This window comes from Paramormyrops kingsleyae, chromosome 7 (assembly GCF_048594095.1).
Source record: "Paramormyrops kingsleyae isolate MSU_618 chromosome 7, PKINGS_0.4, whole genome shotgun sequence".
Taxonomy (NCBI): Eukaryota; Metazoa; Chordata; class Actinopteri; order Osteoglossiformes; family Mormyridae; genus Paramormyrops; species Paramormyrops kingsleyae.
The window spans coordinates 16791543-16806800 of record NC_132803.1 but is presented as its reverse complement, the minus strand read 5'-3'; the positions used below and the strand labels follow the sequence as shown (position 1 = coordinate 16806800).

The following is a 15258-nucleotide window of genomic DNA, read 5'->3' as shown; positions in this document are numbered from 1 at the left end:
CACACATTTACAGTATTTGTTAAGTTACTTCACAAGTTTGTGAATTATGTGAGAAGATCGCTGTCACAAAGTCCATTCAGACAAGAGGTGAATTTTTGCAGAAATGTTTAAAACCATTATAGAGAAAGAATGAAGGAACTATGATGGGAAAATTTATAGGGAACCATATTCCCAAATTCATGATTAGTATCTGAATAAACCTGTTTACCTACACTTATAAGGTACTTCACCAAAAGAAATCATTTGTGATTTATAAGCAGAGTACTGAGTTCATGTACACGTTTCCGTTCGTCTTTAACGGAACAAAAAAGTTTCATTTAATAAAGTTGAATAACCGGACTCAGCCTCAAAAATCCCCTAAGAGACTTTCAGTCAATCATACGTCTTAAAACACGTGCCACGCCGCCCCTAAACTTACTTCTACTGTATGTTTTCCAGTAATTCCTTTTCAAGACACGTAATTAATTCCTAAATGTCACTGATCTTCTCAAGTGACCATTAGGAAGTCGTTTGCTTACGTAAAAATAGATGTGAGTTTATAACTAAAACATTCGTTTTTTTTCTCTTGAGAAGAATGGCAGAAACACCTGTTGTCCATTTTAACCAGAAAATAAAATTCCCCAAAATGAAACTTTTGAATATGTTTCATCAGCGAATGCACTAATGATTCCAACTGGGATAAGAACATGACACACAGCCCAAATGGATTTATCAGGCATTGCGTTAACCACAAACTTCTGATCAAGCGCTTAGCAAGAGCAAAAAAAATAATCCCCAACGGGGTTTTCGTGGATATGAACCGGAACTTAAATTAAAAAGAATGATCGAGTAAGGCGGTTTGCCGCTTCTTATCCATTTGCGCTGTAAATCTATTTGTCAGGCCCGAAGGATGTAATTTCGGATGATGAAAATTAATATACCTACGTTTCGAAAGTAAATTGTCATTTTTAAGGTAAGTATAGGGTAGGTGATTGTTAGACTATATGAACAATATTTCGTGATCTACATGTAATTTCATACTTGGAAGGATCTCTTGAATAGCCTACTTACTTAAAAAACTATCTGCCCCCGGAAGAATATTAAGAATTAGGCCTACTAATAGGCCAATATCATCGGTATTTAAACCACATATTAGCCTAATTACTGATTAATCAGAAAATAGTCTTTAATTTAGGATACATTGTTGATATATCCGTTTAAATGTAGCTGTTTTCGGAATAATTCGAGAATTTTACATTTTTCAATTTTACACGACTGCACTTGTTCTTTTATTAAGATATCCATACAATACAGCTATTTCTGTAAGTCACACCAAGGGGCTACATCCGGGCACCGATGGCACCGCCTTTTCCTTGTCATACGAGTAGTTTGTCGGACGTTAGCCCTGTACATTTCCACAATACGGCACTGTCCCCGTCTCGTTCATGTCTGTTTGTCACACCCTCGCATAATCCGGCCTCGCCCACTTACAATGTCCCACCCCCTACCTCAGGATAACCTGTGTCTAGTCACCTGTTTGGATGTTTAAAACCCTGTGCTTCTTTGTAGAATTTGGAAACCTAGTTCTTTTTCGAGTGCATTTGTTCCAGCTTACGATTGTCTTGTATGGTTCATTTATTTTCCATGCAGACTATACAACTTGAGATTCTGAATTTTCATTTATTAGACCTACATTACGCGTGACTAACAACTTAGAGAGTTAGATTTGTCTTTTGGAAATAAATTCCATGTGACTCTTTACTCTACTGCAAGTTGCTTTGGACAAAAGTGTCAGGTGAATGTAGTTATGATAATTAACCTGGAAAGGGATTTGGTTAACAATCAAGAATTGGGAGAGTCTAGCCTCTACTTCCATGACTCATAACTTCTGTCCAGAGGTAGTTACAAAGGTATTTAGTTATTTATTCACCAAACTTGACTTGGTTTATAGCCCATTTAACAGTGTATGTTTATGGCAATTGTTAATATTCCTTTTAACAACTTTTATGTATTTAACATACTTATGCCAATGCCTTCAACAAACACCACAGATAATACTTACAAAAAGCCAGCATTGTTTGTGCTAATTCAGGTTGGTCTAAAAGGAGAGGGTAATATTTTACTTGACAGGTCATATGTGATACTTGTGATATTCATTACTTATTCCTTCAGTAGTTCCTTCGGTAGTTCATAAAGGTTTACAGAATTAACAGATATAGTAACAAATATAGTAACTGCTTGGGATGGAAGAGTCATCATGATTCATTAATGATGAACAAACATGAGATCGGTATTTAACGTGTCATTCATGACTTGTTCCTTCAGTAGTTCCTTCAATAGTTCACAAAGGCTTACAGAATTAACAGATATAGTAATTGCTTGAGATAAAAACATGCGTAATGATTCATTACTGATGAGTTAACGTGAGATCAATATGTAACAGTTTGAGATTAATTAATACATAAGTAATAGCATAATACTATATTATTTTTGCCCCGTTAAGTAAAGTGTTACCAGGGCAGAGATAACTGCTTCATTTTTAGGTGGGTTACTTTTTAAAGGATGTGACACTTAACATCAAATAAACATTTGGTATTTTAATTGATTTTAATGAAAGCTTGACCTAAATAATTATTCACCCTACACCTCAGCATGTGTTATTGACAAAATCTCCATGCCCTGTAGCTCTGCAGTTGTTTTGAGGTTCTATTCCAAACAAAGGAATGGCATCAACAGGAACTCTTTCCTCCCCTCTACTCGTTTAATGCTACAGTATGATAGATAAATCCACTGTGAAGAACAAACATACGTAAACTGTTTGACATCATTTTATTTATTCCTCTAAAGAGAACCAGCCTGGCACATAATCATCGAGCAAGTTCACAGTTTGGAATATGGCCGTTCTGCAAAGCGTGGCTATATCTAAAGAAAACAGTAAGCGTGCCCCCATCATCCGCTTCCCGGCTCTGTGTATAAATCCTTTTGTGGTTCTGTTCCAACTGAAAGGCAGCATGCAAATGAGTGCTAATGCTAAGCAGATCTGTGAATCATTTCCTGCCCAAGGGTCCAGGGAAGCAAGGCCATATTGATCTGATCGTCTGGGAGTTTATGATGAAGCTCTTTCCAATACTGCGCCACCAGCCCATCTCTCACTGGGCGGCGATACTCTTGGCAAAAGCCTTAGTCGCAGACGACAGAGCTGGAACAAGCAAAAGATAATTTAGGTTTGACGGTTTTCACATGTTATTCATAAACAACAAAGATTGCATGTGCCTCCTGTGTGTTTTCCTCCAAATATGGGATCCATTTTGACCCCCCTCCTGCCCTCCCCTTACACTTTTTTCCTATACAGTTTGGGGTGGGGGGGGGGGGCTTTGGCACGGATCTCAACCTCTGCGGCGGTGATCTTTGATATTGTGTCAGGAACTTATCTGAAAACACCAACTTTCAGCAGATGCTCTAAAAATAGACGTGTCTGACTCATGGACAAAAATATAAAAGTCAGCTGCCACGACCACTTTCCATTTTGATAAATTAAAGAAAGATAATTACAGAAAATGGTAGGAAGGCTAGTTCGTGCCTCATGTAATAAGTGTGTGTGTGTAAGTATATATGTATGTGTGTATATATATATATAGACACACACATGTGCAAATGTTTCATTAATCTCAAATATATGCAGACTGTAGGCCTATAATTCTCTTTTATATGAATACATTTTTCCATTTGAAATATGTGCACCTATCACTCTGTAGATCACAATCTACCAGTGTGCTTTTATTACACTATACAAGACAAGAATTTCGAGCTACAGCATAATGAAATATATAACACCAGTTGCTTTTTTACTAACATAGAAATAATTTTGCAAGAAAAAGCTCAGGAACCATATTTGTTTAAGAAAACTGCAATTTATATGTCAGTTCCAACGACCATTTTTTCATATCTTACTATCGATCTTTGATTTGAACTGTTGTTGAATGTTCTTTAGTTTGTGGGTTTCTGGAAAGTATTTAATCGATAGTTCACATACGCTGATTGAACGCTTGTAGTCAGTTTGAGTGTTCTTTTGATTACTGTGGCATACACGTTAGGAATATATTTGCACCAACGAAAAATTTAAAGGTTATTTAAATGTTTCACGTATTCCGTAATGCTTTCAAAAAGGGACGCAAGCACTACAAATGTTAAAATAATGAGCTTTGTCGGCCACCCGCATTTTATTGTGTAATAAAATTAATGAATATCACATTGTGCTGTGGTTTAAATATAAAGGCAAAGACCAAGGTTATGGAACAGTGTTAAAATTGTTTTCTAAAAAGGAATTTACACTTGTCAATTCAGCTTCTTAATAATAGCATACATGTAAAAAAAACTGAATTTTTTAATCGACCTTTTTAAATTACGGTAGGCCTATTTTTCCTAAACAAATGCAGTTAACTAATCATAAATGAATAATAATAATAATAATAATAATAATAATGTTGTGTCGTTTTTACTCATTGATGAGTAGGCCTATTCATGTTTTGCTGTTTGTGCGACAGGTGACAGAAGAATGTTTGCGTCGATTTTCCGTGCATTTACCGTGAGTTACACCGGAGTCTTATTTAGTCCTATGCCACCGAATTAATTATTTATCATGATATTTATTAATTTGTCAAAGCCTGTCTCTAATGACACCGTATTTTATTTAAACATACATTAATTACATATTCTTATATCACACAATGAAATTAAATTGCAACTTTTTTTTAGATAGGCCTAGTTGAAAAGTATTTTACCCCAAAGGAGGGTATATTTTATTTTCTGCAGAGGTACCAGGCTGTTGTTTGCTGCAGATGTTTATAGATTCTCCCGGATTCTGTCCTGGATCATTCCAACTAACAAGTGTGTTCTGAGCTTTGACTAACACTCTAACAAAATTTGCATTAAGTGTTCTTTGACCAAATTCTAAATTCGTAAAGTTTTCACGTTCACTTGTTAATAATTGAAAACGGCTTTAGCATGAGCCTATATATACGCCTATATATCTGTTCAAAAGGTCTTTTCGGGAAATTATTTGTTACTTTTAATATTTTACACATAATACAGTTTTTTTGGAATATAAGAGAATGTATTTACGTATATTTAGTCACACGTTTGTTTGTAGGCTACATCAAGTGTAACTTCTCTATGTTAGTTTAAAAATGCATTCATTTCAATCCACGAACACTACTCGTGCGTTAGAATTTATTTACATCTTTTAAATTGATAGAAAGATACGGAAGGTGATATGTCACTAAATATGTGTTAAATCCAACAAATATTTAAATGTACCCTGTCTTAATTTTTAGTAGTTACTCAGCTAAAGCTGCTCCCGTTCCTGATTCCTACACACTCTTTCTGCCCCCATGTGGTCTTCTCTAGATCGTCGTCGAGTCCTCTCAACATCCTACGGGGAAAATAATAAGACACTTTTTTTGTAACATATTTAAATTCTGATTTTAGATTCATTACATTACTTTAAAGAAATTCTTGAGGGAAAGGTTTGGCGCTTTTATCAGTTGTGTTTAATGGTTAGAATGCTTCTGTAAAACTATAGGCGTTATTACTAGAACTAGGCTATACATGTGATAGGTTCGTTTTCATCGTAACGACTTGGTTAAAGATGCACACTTTTCAGTTCTAGAATGTAGTTTTTAACGATATATATCGAGAAATTAAACAGTAAGATTGCTTGAAAAATAGTAAAAGAAACTCATGGTGTATAATCCGAATTTAATAGTTACCTATGCCACCAGTATTAATTGCCGTGATTATTGCGTTACCTTCTGAAATTCTGAAAAAATGGACCGTTTCTATAGTGTAGTAGGCCACTTTAGCATCGTCAGTTGCTACCTGAATTGTCGTAATGTATACAGCTATGCATAATCATTTTTGCTGACTTTTACATATGTACAAAGCTGGATATTTTATAATACAGCTTGAATACCGTCCTCAAGGGTACTACATCTGGGGTATTGATGGAACATTGAGGTTGCAAGTTAACCTTCTATGCAGTAGGTAATAAACTGACTCTTACACACCTGTAATACTAATACAATCTATTTTTTCCAAGAATGACTTTCAAAGGTATCCATGTAGGAGATATAAATTTTAAATCACTTTTGTCATGTCACTTTTTGATCATTTGTTTTCACCTTTATACACAAACAACTGAGTTTAATGTCAAATATCAAATACAAATTCAGGCCTATATGCTACACCTTGCATACAAAAGTTTACATTCATTCAATTACAGCTGAAACGCGATATATATATAAATATTCCACTGATATGTGAATTAAGATGCAGTTAACATAATATGGCTGAAATGTTTTAAAAAATTGTTTTAAAAATATATAAACCTACATTTCTTGGTGAAAATAACTAGGTTTATCTGCCAGTAACACCCTGAGATTAAGAAAAGATAGCATTTCATATCTGCATTAAAATTGCATTAATTTCTGCAAAATACAGACAGCTGACATAAACTCATACATATTACTTTTTCAATTATAAATTATTATCACTTCCATCACTTAACATAGATTCGGCCATTTTGGTTGAATATTTTGGGAACATTTGGAATTTTGTGGAAAAGAGGCAGGTCTTTGTTTTTTCTTCCCTCACTATAACCAAAAGTTCTTGAGGTAAGTAGGCTAATCATTGTTACAATTCCAACTTAAAAAAAATAAATATATCAAAAAATCTCTTCAGATTTTAAAACTCTGAATGTGATGGCATCTTCTGGGCCCTGAACTACGTCAGCGTATGTAGGAGTAAACCTCAATCTGCATTTTTGCTAATGCAGTTAAGCTACTGGGAACTAATGGCTTATGTTATTGATACACAATGCAGGAATTCGAGGACAGGCCGAGCATTTTTCCAGCGTCCTATATAAAAAACATATTTTACAAATATGTCCAACAGGTAAAAAAGACAAATATCTTACCTGCCAGATATATCCCCTTACCCTTATGCAATGTCAGGTTTGGTGCTTAGTCCAATTGCATGCAATTATGTTGGGATTTCCATCTAAATAAAATGGTTACCAATCTTGGTAGGCAATAAACGTGAAGACCATCTAATACAGGAATAAGGGTATTAGGGGGGAAAAAAACATGCATCAATCAAGAAAAACTAAACAAAGAAAGCAATACGTTCAAGAAAACAGTTGGCCCCCGCGGTGTGGAGGCTCTGGCCTGTAACATGATGATTTACAGAATGGGGTCTGTAGTCAAGCGGCCATGAAAGACAAATTACCTAAAAGACAAAAGAGAACAAAAACACAGGAGCTGAAGAATCTCAGGAGCATGGAGTAGAAACAGTCCGAATGAGTCATTCATCTTTTATTTAAAACAATCTTGTTGAACAGTTAGGACCCATGAGTTACAGATATCTCTTACTTTAAATGTAGAAACTTTAAAACGTGTGACTTATTTTTCTCCGAAATATATGAAAAAGAATTTGAATTCTCCTGAGACCCATGGACGCTACAACGACCTGTAACTTTCAGTGAGTTTGAAGTTGCTTTGGTAGCCAGGTGTGACATGTATTACCCTCTGTGTTGTGTTGTGTTGTACTTCCCTTTTCATGGCTTTCAACACGAACCTGGACATGTAAGTCTGCGTTTGAACAATGTATTAAATGCAGAAAGAGTGCTTAAGCTACACTTTAAGTAATTTCAAATCAGCTAAACAATTAGGTAGAGAAATAAATTAATATACAGTGTATATAATACATCTAATTCAACAGACCATGGTCAAAAAATGTAACGATTTTCATTTTGCACATTTTATTTACCCTACTGACACTCGTAGCCTACTTGTGAGGTTGTATATGTTATGAAAAGGCAATATTTGTCAAGTCAATAAAATATTCAAATTTCCCTTAAATGGCTACTGTACTATAAATCAAGTTTACATATCTATTAACATATTACACATTATGTCTGTATATTAAGACTGTAGCAGACATATGACATTTTTATTCTCCATCCTTTTATATTGCATTTGGTCAGTATTATATGACTTTATAATTCAGTCCTCCATAACAATAAATTCACAGTGAACATTGTCAGCCTGGGTCAGACAAAGGATGTCTCCCATTCTACACTAACAGAGGTAGTTGAAGAAGTCAACTCTATCCTTTCTTCAAATAAAACCACTCTTCTTATAAACGAATCAGGAATCACTGTTAATAGTCATGAATGACGTTGATGTTTAGTGGCGTATGAGGAAGCAGACACCTCTCCAGCACCACGGACAGCGTTATATTGGCCCCTCAGGTTATTACTAACAAATGATATACATATTAATTTGATGTATATATAACATCTTAAACAAGGTTATTTAAATTTTGACTCTTCTGCACCTGTTAAATGTACACAAAGCTCTCCTCTATATTATTACCAATGTAAATATTTTACTTCTCTATGATAATAATTAAACTTGATAGCTACCTTGCATATAATTCTGTGGTATTTTCAAATTTAAGAACGGCTAAAACTGTATCTTCCGGTGTGAAAGATGTCTTCGTATGCTGGTGGTGCAGAACAATTTGGCATCTCATCAGCAGTCATCTTCCAGTCTGGCCGTTCATCAGGGCCGCAGTCCCTGTTGTGGATTCAGTTTAGCATTATCAGGCAGCTGCGTGCTGTCTTCCCAGTAAAAATGGATACCAAGCCTGGTTACTGATGGCATTAATGACCAAAAGCAGGCCAAAATCCCTTCTGTGAACTTCAGAAAACATGTAAACTTTTTGAAATTAGCCACCATAAACTGCATTCTCAACAAGTACATCATTAACTAATAAACATATCAACTAGTGTATTTTAATTTCCAATTGAAATGATCAATAAGCTAGGCAATCAAATTAGCAGCAGGCGTATTGCTTTACTGAAGGTTTACTGTACTTGTTTCTGAAAACTCTAATTATTATAGAAACACAAATCTCAACCCTTCATTTCAGCTAGGTTTTTGCACAGGGTTAGTATGAATGCAGAACGAAAGTATATTCCAATTCTGGTCACTGTAATGTTCCATGTACCTGATATCACTGTCGTCCACACGAAGACTTTGTGTGCAGGGATCATCTTCAGAAAAGATAGGATTATCCAAGGGGTATATGGTGTAGTATTGCGGTGGCTGTGACGTTGTTGGGACTCTGTGTAACTCAAACCCACTGGACTGATTATTGTTCGTCGTGATACGGTCATTGGTCACAATGCCGCATGGTGGTGGAATATATTGGACCACTGTTGTACCATGAAACATAATGGGTTGGTTGATTCCGGTAAAAACAAAAGACTGTGTGGGGGGTATCTGATCAGCTACCGCTTGTTCTTCATTAACTTTCCAAAACTTGCAATGGAAATTCTTAATTTTGCAAAGACCAATTAATATAAAGGTTACTCCGATACATAGAAGAGCGGGTCCGAGCAACTGTGTCCATTCGAAAATCTTACTTCCGTCGTAATTTATCCATCCCATTATTGTAAACGTTGTTCCAACCAATACCAGGAAAACTCCAGAACACAGTAGCGTCGCTCTGACTTTGTCCGCATCACACCCTTTGAAGTCGGCTCTGCTTGGCGGATAAGAGTTCACGGAAAAAACGTTCACCGAAAAATCCTCATTGATATTGTTCCTGTTAGAGCTGTTGGCAGTGCTGAAGGTGCACTGAGGAGCCTCACCCATCAGATTCCTTTGAATGCCCGTCTAGTGTATCTTAAGGTTGAGCTGCACACTCTGAAGCACAGACGTTCCATTCCAGGAATTAGTAAAAGAAGGTAGCTTATAATTAAGCACTTTACAGTTGAAAAGTATTGATTAACCATGACCGTGGCTTTGTGAATATTCATTTTTCTTCTTCAAGGTACACAGAAATTACGTAACCAGTCAACATTCAAGTCTATGGTATAACCTCAATGTAATGAAATGTATAGCACACTTTTAAAATGCAGTTACTTTAACTTTTATAATGTAATACCTATTGCTATGGAAATGATATTTGCATTGTAAGTAATAGCAGTGGAAGTGGTGAAATTTATTGTGTATGGAAATTAATCTTAAATTCAGTAATAATATAAACTTCATAATGTTTAAAATTTTGTTAAACTGCTATAGCATATTTAGCCTGTGTGTCAGGACATAACACCATATTTTGTGTAATTTGTCATAACAATCTAGTATTGTAACATCATTATGTAAGCTTTAATAATTGTAATAACATATTTATTAAATATTTTCTCAAAATTAATTTTTAAATGCAAAAATGCAGACTATTGACATTTACATCTCAATTCTATGCATCAAACATACAAATATATATGCTTTGCATACACAGGCCGAAATAAAACAGTAACAATTCGGGACTGGAATGTTTCTTATGGCTAACTTAACAGCTAGTCAAAACAAGTCAATAGAAGCATTGATCTCAGGCTTTACACAACGTGTATTGTATGGAATAGTCTTCCTGTTCAAGTAGTGCAAGTTAAAACCCTGGGTTCCTTTAAATCAGAGCTAGATAAGATTTTAACAACTCTGAGCTATTAGTTAAGTTCTCATCAAACGAGCTTGATGGGCCGAATGGCCTCCTCTCGTTTGTAGATTTCTTATGTTCTCCTTGCACAAATGTTACCAAGTGCCAGGATTATAGAACCAGCAGATGACCACCTCCTGATGACCACCTCGTTTATAGTGGCACAAACCAGGCACAAGCTACCCTGTTCCTACAATGCTGCTTTTCAGGGAGGAAAAACAGGCAGATCTGTAGGTCTTTACAGTAATGCGACAACAGAAATAACTGTCCTTTCATGCTACAGTGAGAGGCTGCTTCTTGTAGCTCTCTGTAGGAAACTAAATTGTTTATATGTGCAAACTAGTGCTCTCAAACGAATAAAATTTTTAATCAGATTAATCACAGGGTTGCTGTGGATTAATTTAGATTAATCATGATTAAATATCATTCATTTTTAATCTATATTAATCACAATTCATCTTGCATGAGCAAACAGACTCAAGAAAAAAAGGAATATAAATACACTTAAGATGTTTATTGAACATCTTGAACACGAGTCGGATGCATTCCATCTGCCACAGAAGCGCAATACCATGGACCCATATCAAAAAGCAAGATTTTTTGCTTAGCCCGACAACTTGTCGTATTTAAGATACCTCAGTTTAAATGGTCTTTATCTTCGTTCACTTACAATTAGCCCGAACTACCGTAAATCCGACAAATAATCCGACTAATCATGAAATCCAATTCTACCCCGGTTAATTGCCATTGTTAGCAATATTGCTTGATAACACATTACGCGCGGTGCTTCACGTATAAAACTCCGTAGCAACACGTCCACAGATAAGTTGGACGGTATAGCGTGTGCGACCGATTTAATGAGCCACAAATGAGAAGTAGTGCTTAAACAGTATAAAACTACAACGTTCCCTTCTGTTGATAAGAGGCGCAGCCATCTCAGATTCTGAACTGGGGATCCTCTGTGCTGCTCCGAGAGTTCCCAGGGCAAATGGAATGCACCAAAACTGCCCGAAATGGGTTGACAGAGACATTTCAGGGATTTTGAGTCATTCTGCGCTGCAGATGGATTAATTGCGTTAAAAATTTTAATCAGATTAATCATGATGATGGATTAATCCGCGTTAACCCATTAATTTTGACAGCCCTAGTGCAAACAATTGCTTGAGATCAGTGGAGTGAGTCTTTGCACACCCAGTCTTTCACACTTTGTTAATGTGGCTCATAGCTGTGATATACTTTAAAATTAAAAGAATTTTGCTAGTAATATCGGTTTAAAACTTACAGCCAACGGTGTGTTGTAACAAATTATCAATAAACAAAGATATTAAATATTTATCGAACACTTGAGAAAACATCGTGAATGTTGTAGGATACATGATCATTTCAGTAAACAGTTACTTTCGGTAGTGAGAACATCTTCTTTTGAGTCATTGATGCTCTGCTGTTTACCTTATTTTAAGGATGGAGGAGAAGGTGAAGCTGCTGAGGGGAGGAGCCCACTGGGAATTATTGCCAGGTTAACTGGGTTGAAGGAAAAGCTCCAGCAGAAGTAACCCCTTCGGAGGACAGTGCACAGGTGAGGACTCTGCACAGTATCATTCACACCACAACAGAGTGGCTGACATTTAGGCTGTTAATAATACATCAGGGTTATTTTTTTTTTTAACTGTTGCAGAAGTAACTCATTATAAAATTATGTAAGTAGTGGATTTACTGAGATGGGTACAAAGTAACATGGTTCTGTCAATAATTTATGGCCTGTTAATTTTCACTTTTAATAATCTTTTGAATTATGTAAATGAACGCAGGTGAGAATTATATTGCTGTACATTTGCCGCCACATCTTTCAAGGTGTATTTGCCACAGTGCTATAAGTTAAGTAAAAAGTAAAAAAGTACATTTGGCACAATTCGGCTTGATATATGAGAGATTGTCTTCAAAATATAGACTTTAAATGTTTTATAGATCATTTTAATATGTAAATGTATCACAATAAATACAACTGGAGTTCATTTGAGAGCCTTTGTACATGAAATGAAGTACAATACCAGTACTCTGTGAGGAAATGATGGCAGTTTTTAATATTTATAACATTAGCAATTAGTTTTCAGGAATCTGCTGCATACCATGTTTCCAAGTGCATCTGCCGTCGTTTGCATTGACAATCTGCTAAATGATCACTGCGATAATGGCCCACATCAGAGAGCTCCTCTATCTGGTCCCTTGAATGGACGGGACTTTTGAAGAATGTTCTGGCTAACTCATCCTCAGCAGGAGAGCAGGCCTCCGGCTTTCCAATCCAAACACACTCAAGACAGCAGCCCAACACATTTCAGAACGTGTTGCAGTGATATAAAAAGGCAATATAAGAGTGAGGAAAGGAAAAATGAGGGTTGAAAAAACAGCATCAGCATAAAAAGAGGTGTTTTTCCAGCCCCATGCTCCACTTCCATAAATCCTGGAATAACTGGCATCATGCAGCTACAGCAGTTCATTCCCTGTGCAAAAGTATACAGCAGATCAAGACAGATTTCCTCTTACAGAGGACTATTCCAGCCCCGATATTTTCCCTTTCCTTTAAAATGTCAAGTGATATTAAAATTACTTGCGAGTGCAACATGTGTTTTTTATTGGTCCTTCTCGTGTTGTCACCAGCCTTCTAAGATGAAAGGAGAAAGCCGGGAGCATTTTTTATTGATTTAAATGGAATCCTTCTTATTAGAATAACAATTCAAGCGTCGGTGTGTAGTGCAGGAGAGAGAGAAGCATTACCTCGTAATTTTTGTTGTGGCCCTGAGTGTAAATGATAACACGCCGAAAGTGCATTGAATGCTGATAGAATGTTCTGGGGGCTCCCAGTACAAGTATTTCACTTTGAGCACTAAGAACAAAGGCCAAAGCCTATTAGGTATAGCTGTCTGGGGGAACTGTGAGTATGGTTCTGGGACACGGCTGCTTTCAGCCTTTCTAATGATAAACAGAATGTCACATGCCGTCACTAGTTAACGCAACAAAGTATATATTTATTTATTTGCTGATCTGGTATGGTTCTTCTTCGTAAGATGTCCAAAAGCAGTCCTGTTCATTTATTAACCAGAAAAACTGCCTGAAAGCACTTTATTGTACAATATCCCAGTCTCCAGCACAAAGATTGAAAAATAAAACACATCTTTTAGACACTGGAATATGACTTTTACTGATAGTTAGTATTAAGATATTTACTACATATCCAAGGTGTTTGGTGTAATATAATATAAATATAATTTTATTGTCAATTTCCATTCGCTATAAAGCAGAATTTCACGTACTTGTCAATTCACCAACTGTTCCAAGACTAATAACAACAATAGCCATACCACAGGGAAGTCTGTAGAACCATACAGAAGACAGAACATTCTGGAGAAATGTCAATCACAATACTTCAAAATTTTTATGCAGTCAATGAAAATGATGTTTGAATGGTATCTGTGTTGGTGTAAAACTATGATATTTTGCCTGTCAAAGTGTTTCAGGCTATCCATTTTAAAAAAAGGAGGATGATGAAGGTGGAGTAGGAAGAAGAAGGAGGAAGACTAAGGAGAAGGAGGAAGAGGGAGGAGGAGTAGGAGGAAGGAGAAGAAAGAGGAAAAAGAAGGAGGAAGAAGAAGGAGGAGGAGTAGGACGAAGAAGGAGGAAGAAGAAGGAGGAGGAGTAGGACGAAGGAGGAGGAAGAAGAAGGAGGAGTAGGACGAAGGAGGAAGAAGAAGAAGGAGAAAGGTGGAAGAAGGTGGGGTAGGAGGAAGGAGAATGAGGAAGAAGGAAAAAGAAGGAAGAAGAAGCAGGAAGGAGGAGGAAGATGAGTTTATTCCTCCTCCTTCTTCAATGCAATGAATAAATTTTATTTTGATGAACATGAAAAACAGTTCAAGGAGTTGACTTGACCTTGAAATTCTCAGATCACAATCCGATCTGTGGGGATGTGATGGGCAAACAGATTAAAACCATGGAGACCCCACCATGCAACTTAAACGACTTAAAGGATCTGCTGCTAACATCTTGGTGCCAGATACCACCGGACACCTTCAGAGGTCTTGTGGAGTCCATGTTTCGATGGATCAGACCTGTTTTGGTAGCACAAGCAGGACCTACACAATATTAGGCAGGTGATTTTAATGTTCTGGCTGATTGGTGTATTCATTTAATTTCAAAAATGCATGTCTGAAGTTAATACTTCCAAAACATTACTGCAGAGCAAGAACATATTAGGAAAATATATGTTTGTGTAAAGGTAGGGTAACTTATAAAAGGTTGCTTTACTGATTGCATTCTCATATGTGTATGGGGCTTTTGTGGACTTGTTTAAATTACATGTTTTGTATCACCAAATCTAATTTGTTCCCTAACAATAAGGGCTTCCAGCAAAAACATAATGTTCTTTTACAATTATTAATTTTTTAAATGATCGTCTCTTGTGACAACTAGTGACATGTAAAATATAATGTCAGTATTGCTCATCCACACCATATTAACATATTACATTATTTATCATTCCATTCCCATCTCGCTCCCTCACTGACAAGTATTGGCTGCAATTCTTCCACTGACCTCCACCATCCAGGTGGATAACTGAGACCATAATCCACAGGTACCCACGCAAGTTGCCGTGCTTTGTCAAAAAAGTACAAGGCACTCCCATTATTTTCTCATCAAGACCAATCATTCACCTGAGAGCATTTA

The 15258-nt window shown here is 36.3% G+C and overlaps 1 protein-coding gene and 1 long non-coding RNA gene across 2 annotated transcripts; one reads left to right on the top strand and one right to left on the bottom strand.

Annotated features, from left to right (window-relative positions):
- Window positions 1-811: 811 nt before the first annotated feature.
- Window positions 812-14982, top strand: LOC111849804 (uncharacterized). Its single transcript, XR_002839641.2, has 3 exons — window positions 812-952; window positions 12003-12118; window positions 14047-14982. It is a non-coding gene; the product is annotated as an uncharacterized lncRNA (long non-coding RNA).
- tmem174 (transmembrane protein 174) lies at window positions 7335-9787 on the bottom strand. The gene is made up of 2 exons (XM_023823008.2): window positions 9049-9787; window positions 7335-8615 (listed from the first exon to the last, which is right to left on the bottom strand). The coding sequence occupies exons 1-2, from the start codon at window positions 9696-9698 to the stop codon at window positions 8492-8494; spliced, it is 774 nt and encodes a 257-aa protein (XP_023678776.1). The 5' UTR covers window positions 9699-9787; the 3' UTR covers window positions 7335-8491.
- Window positions 14983-15258: the final 276 nt, after the last annotated feature.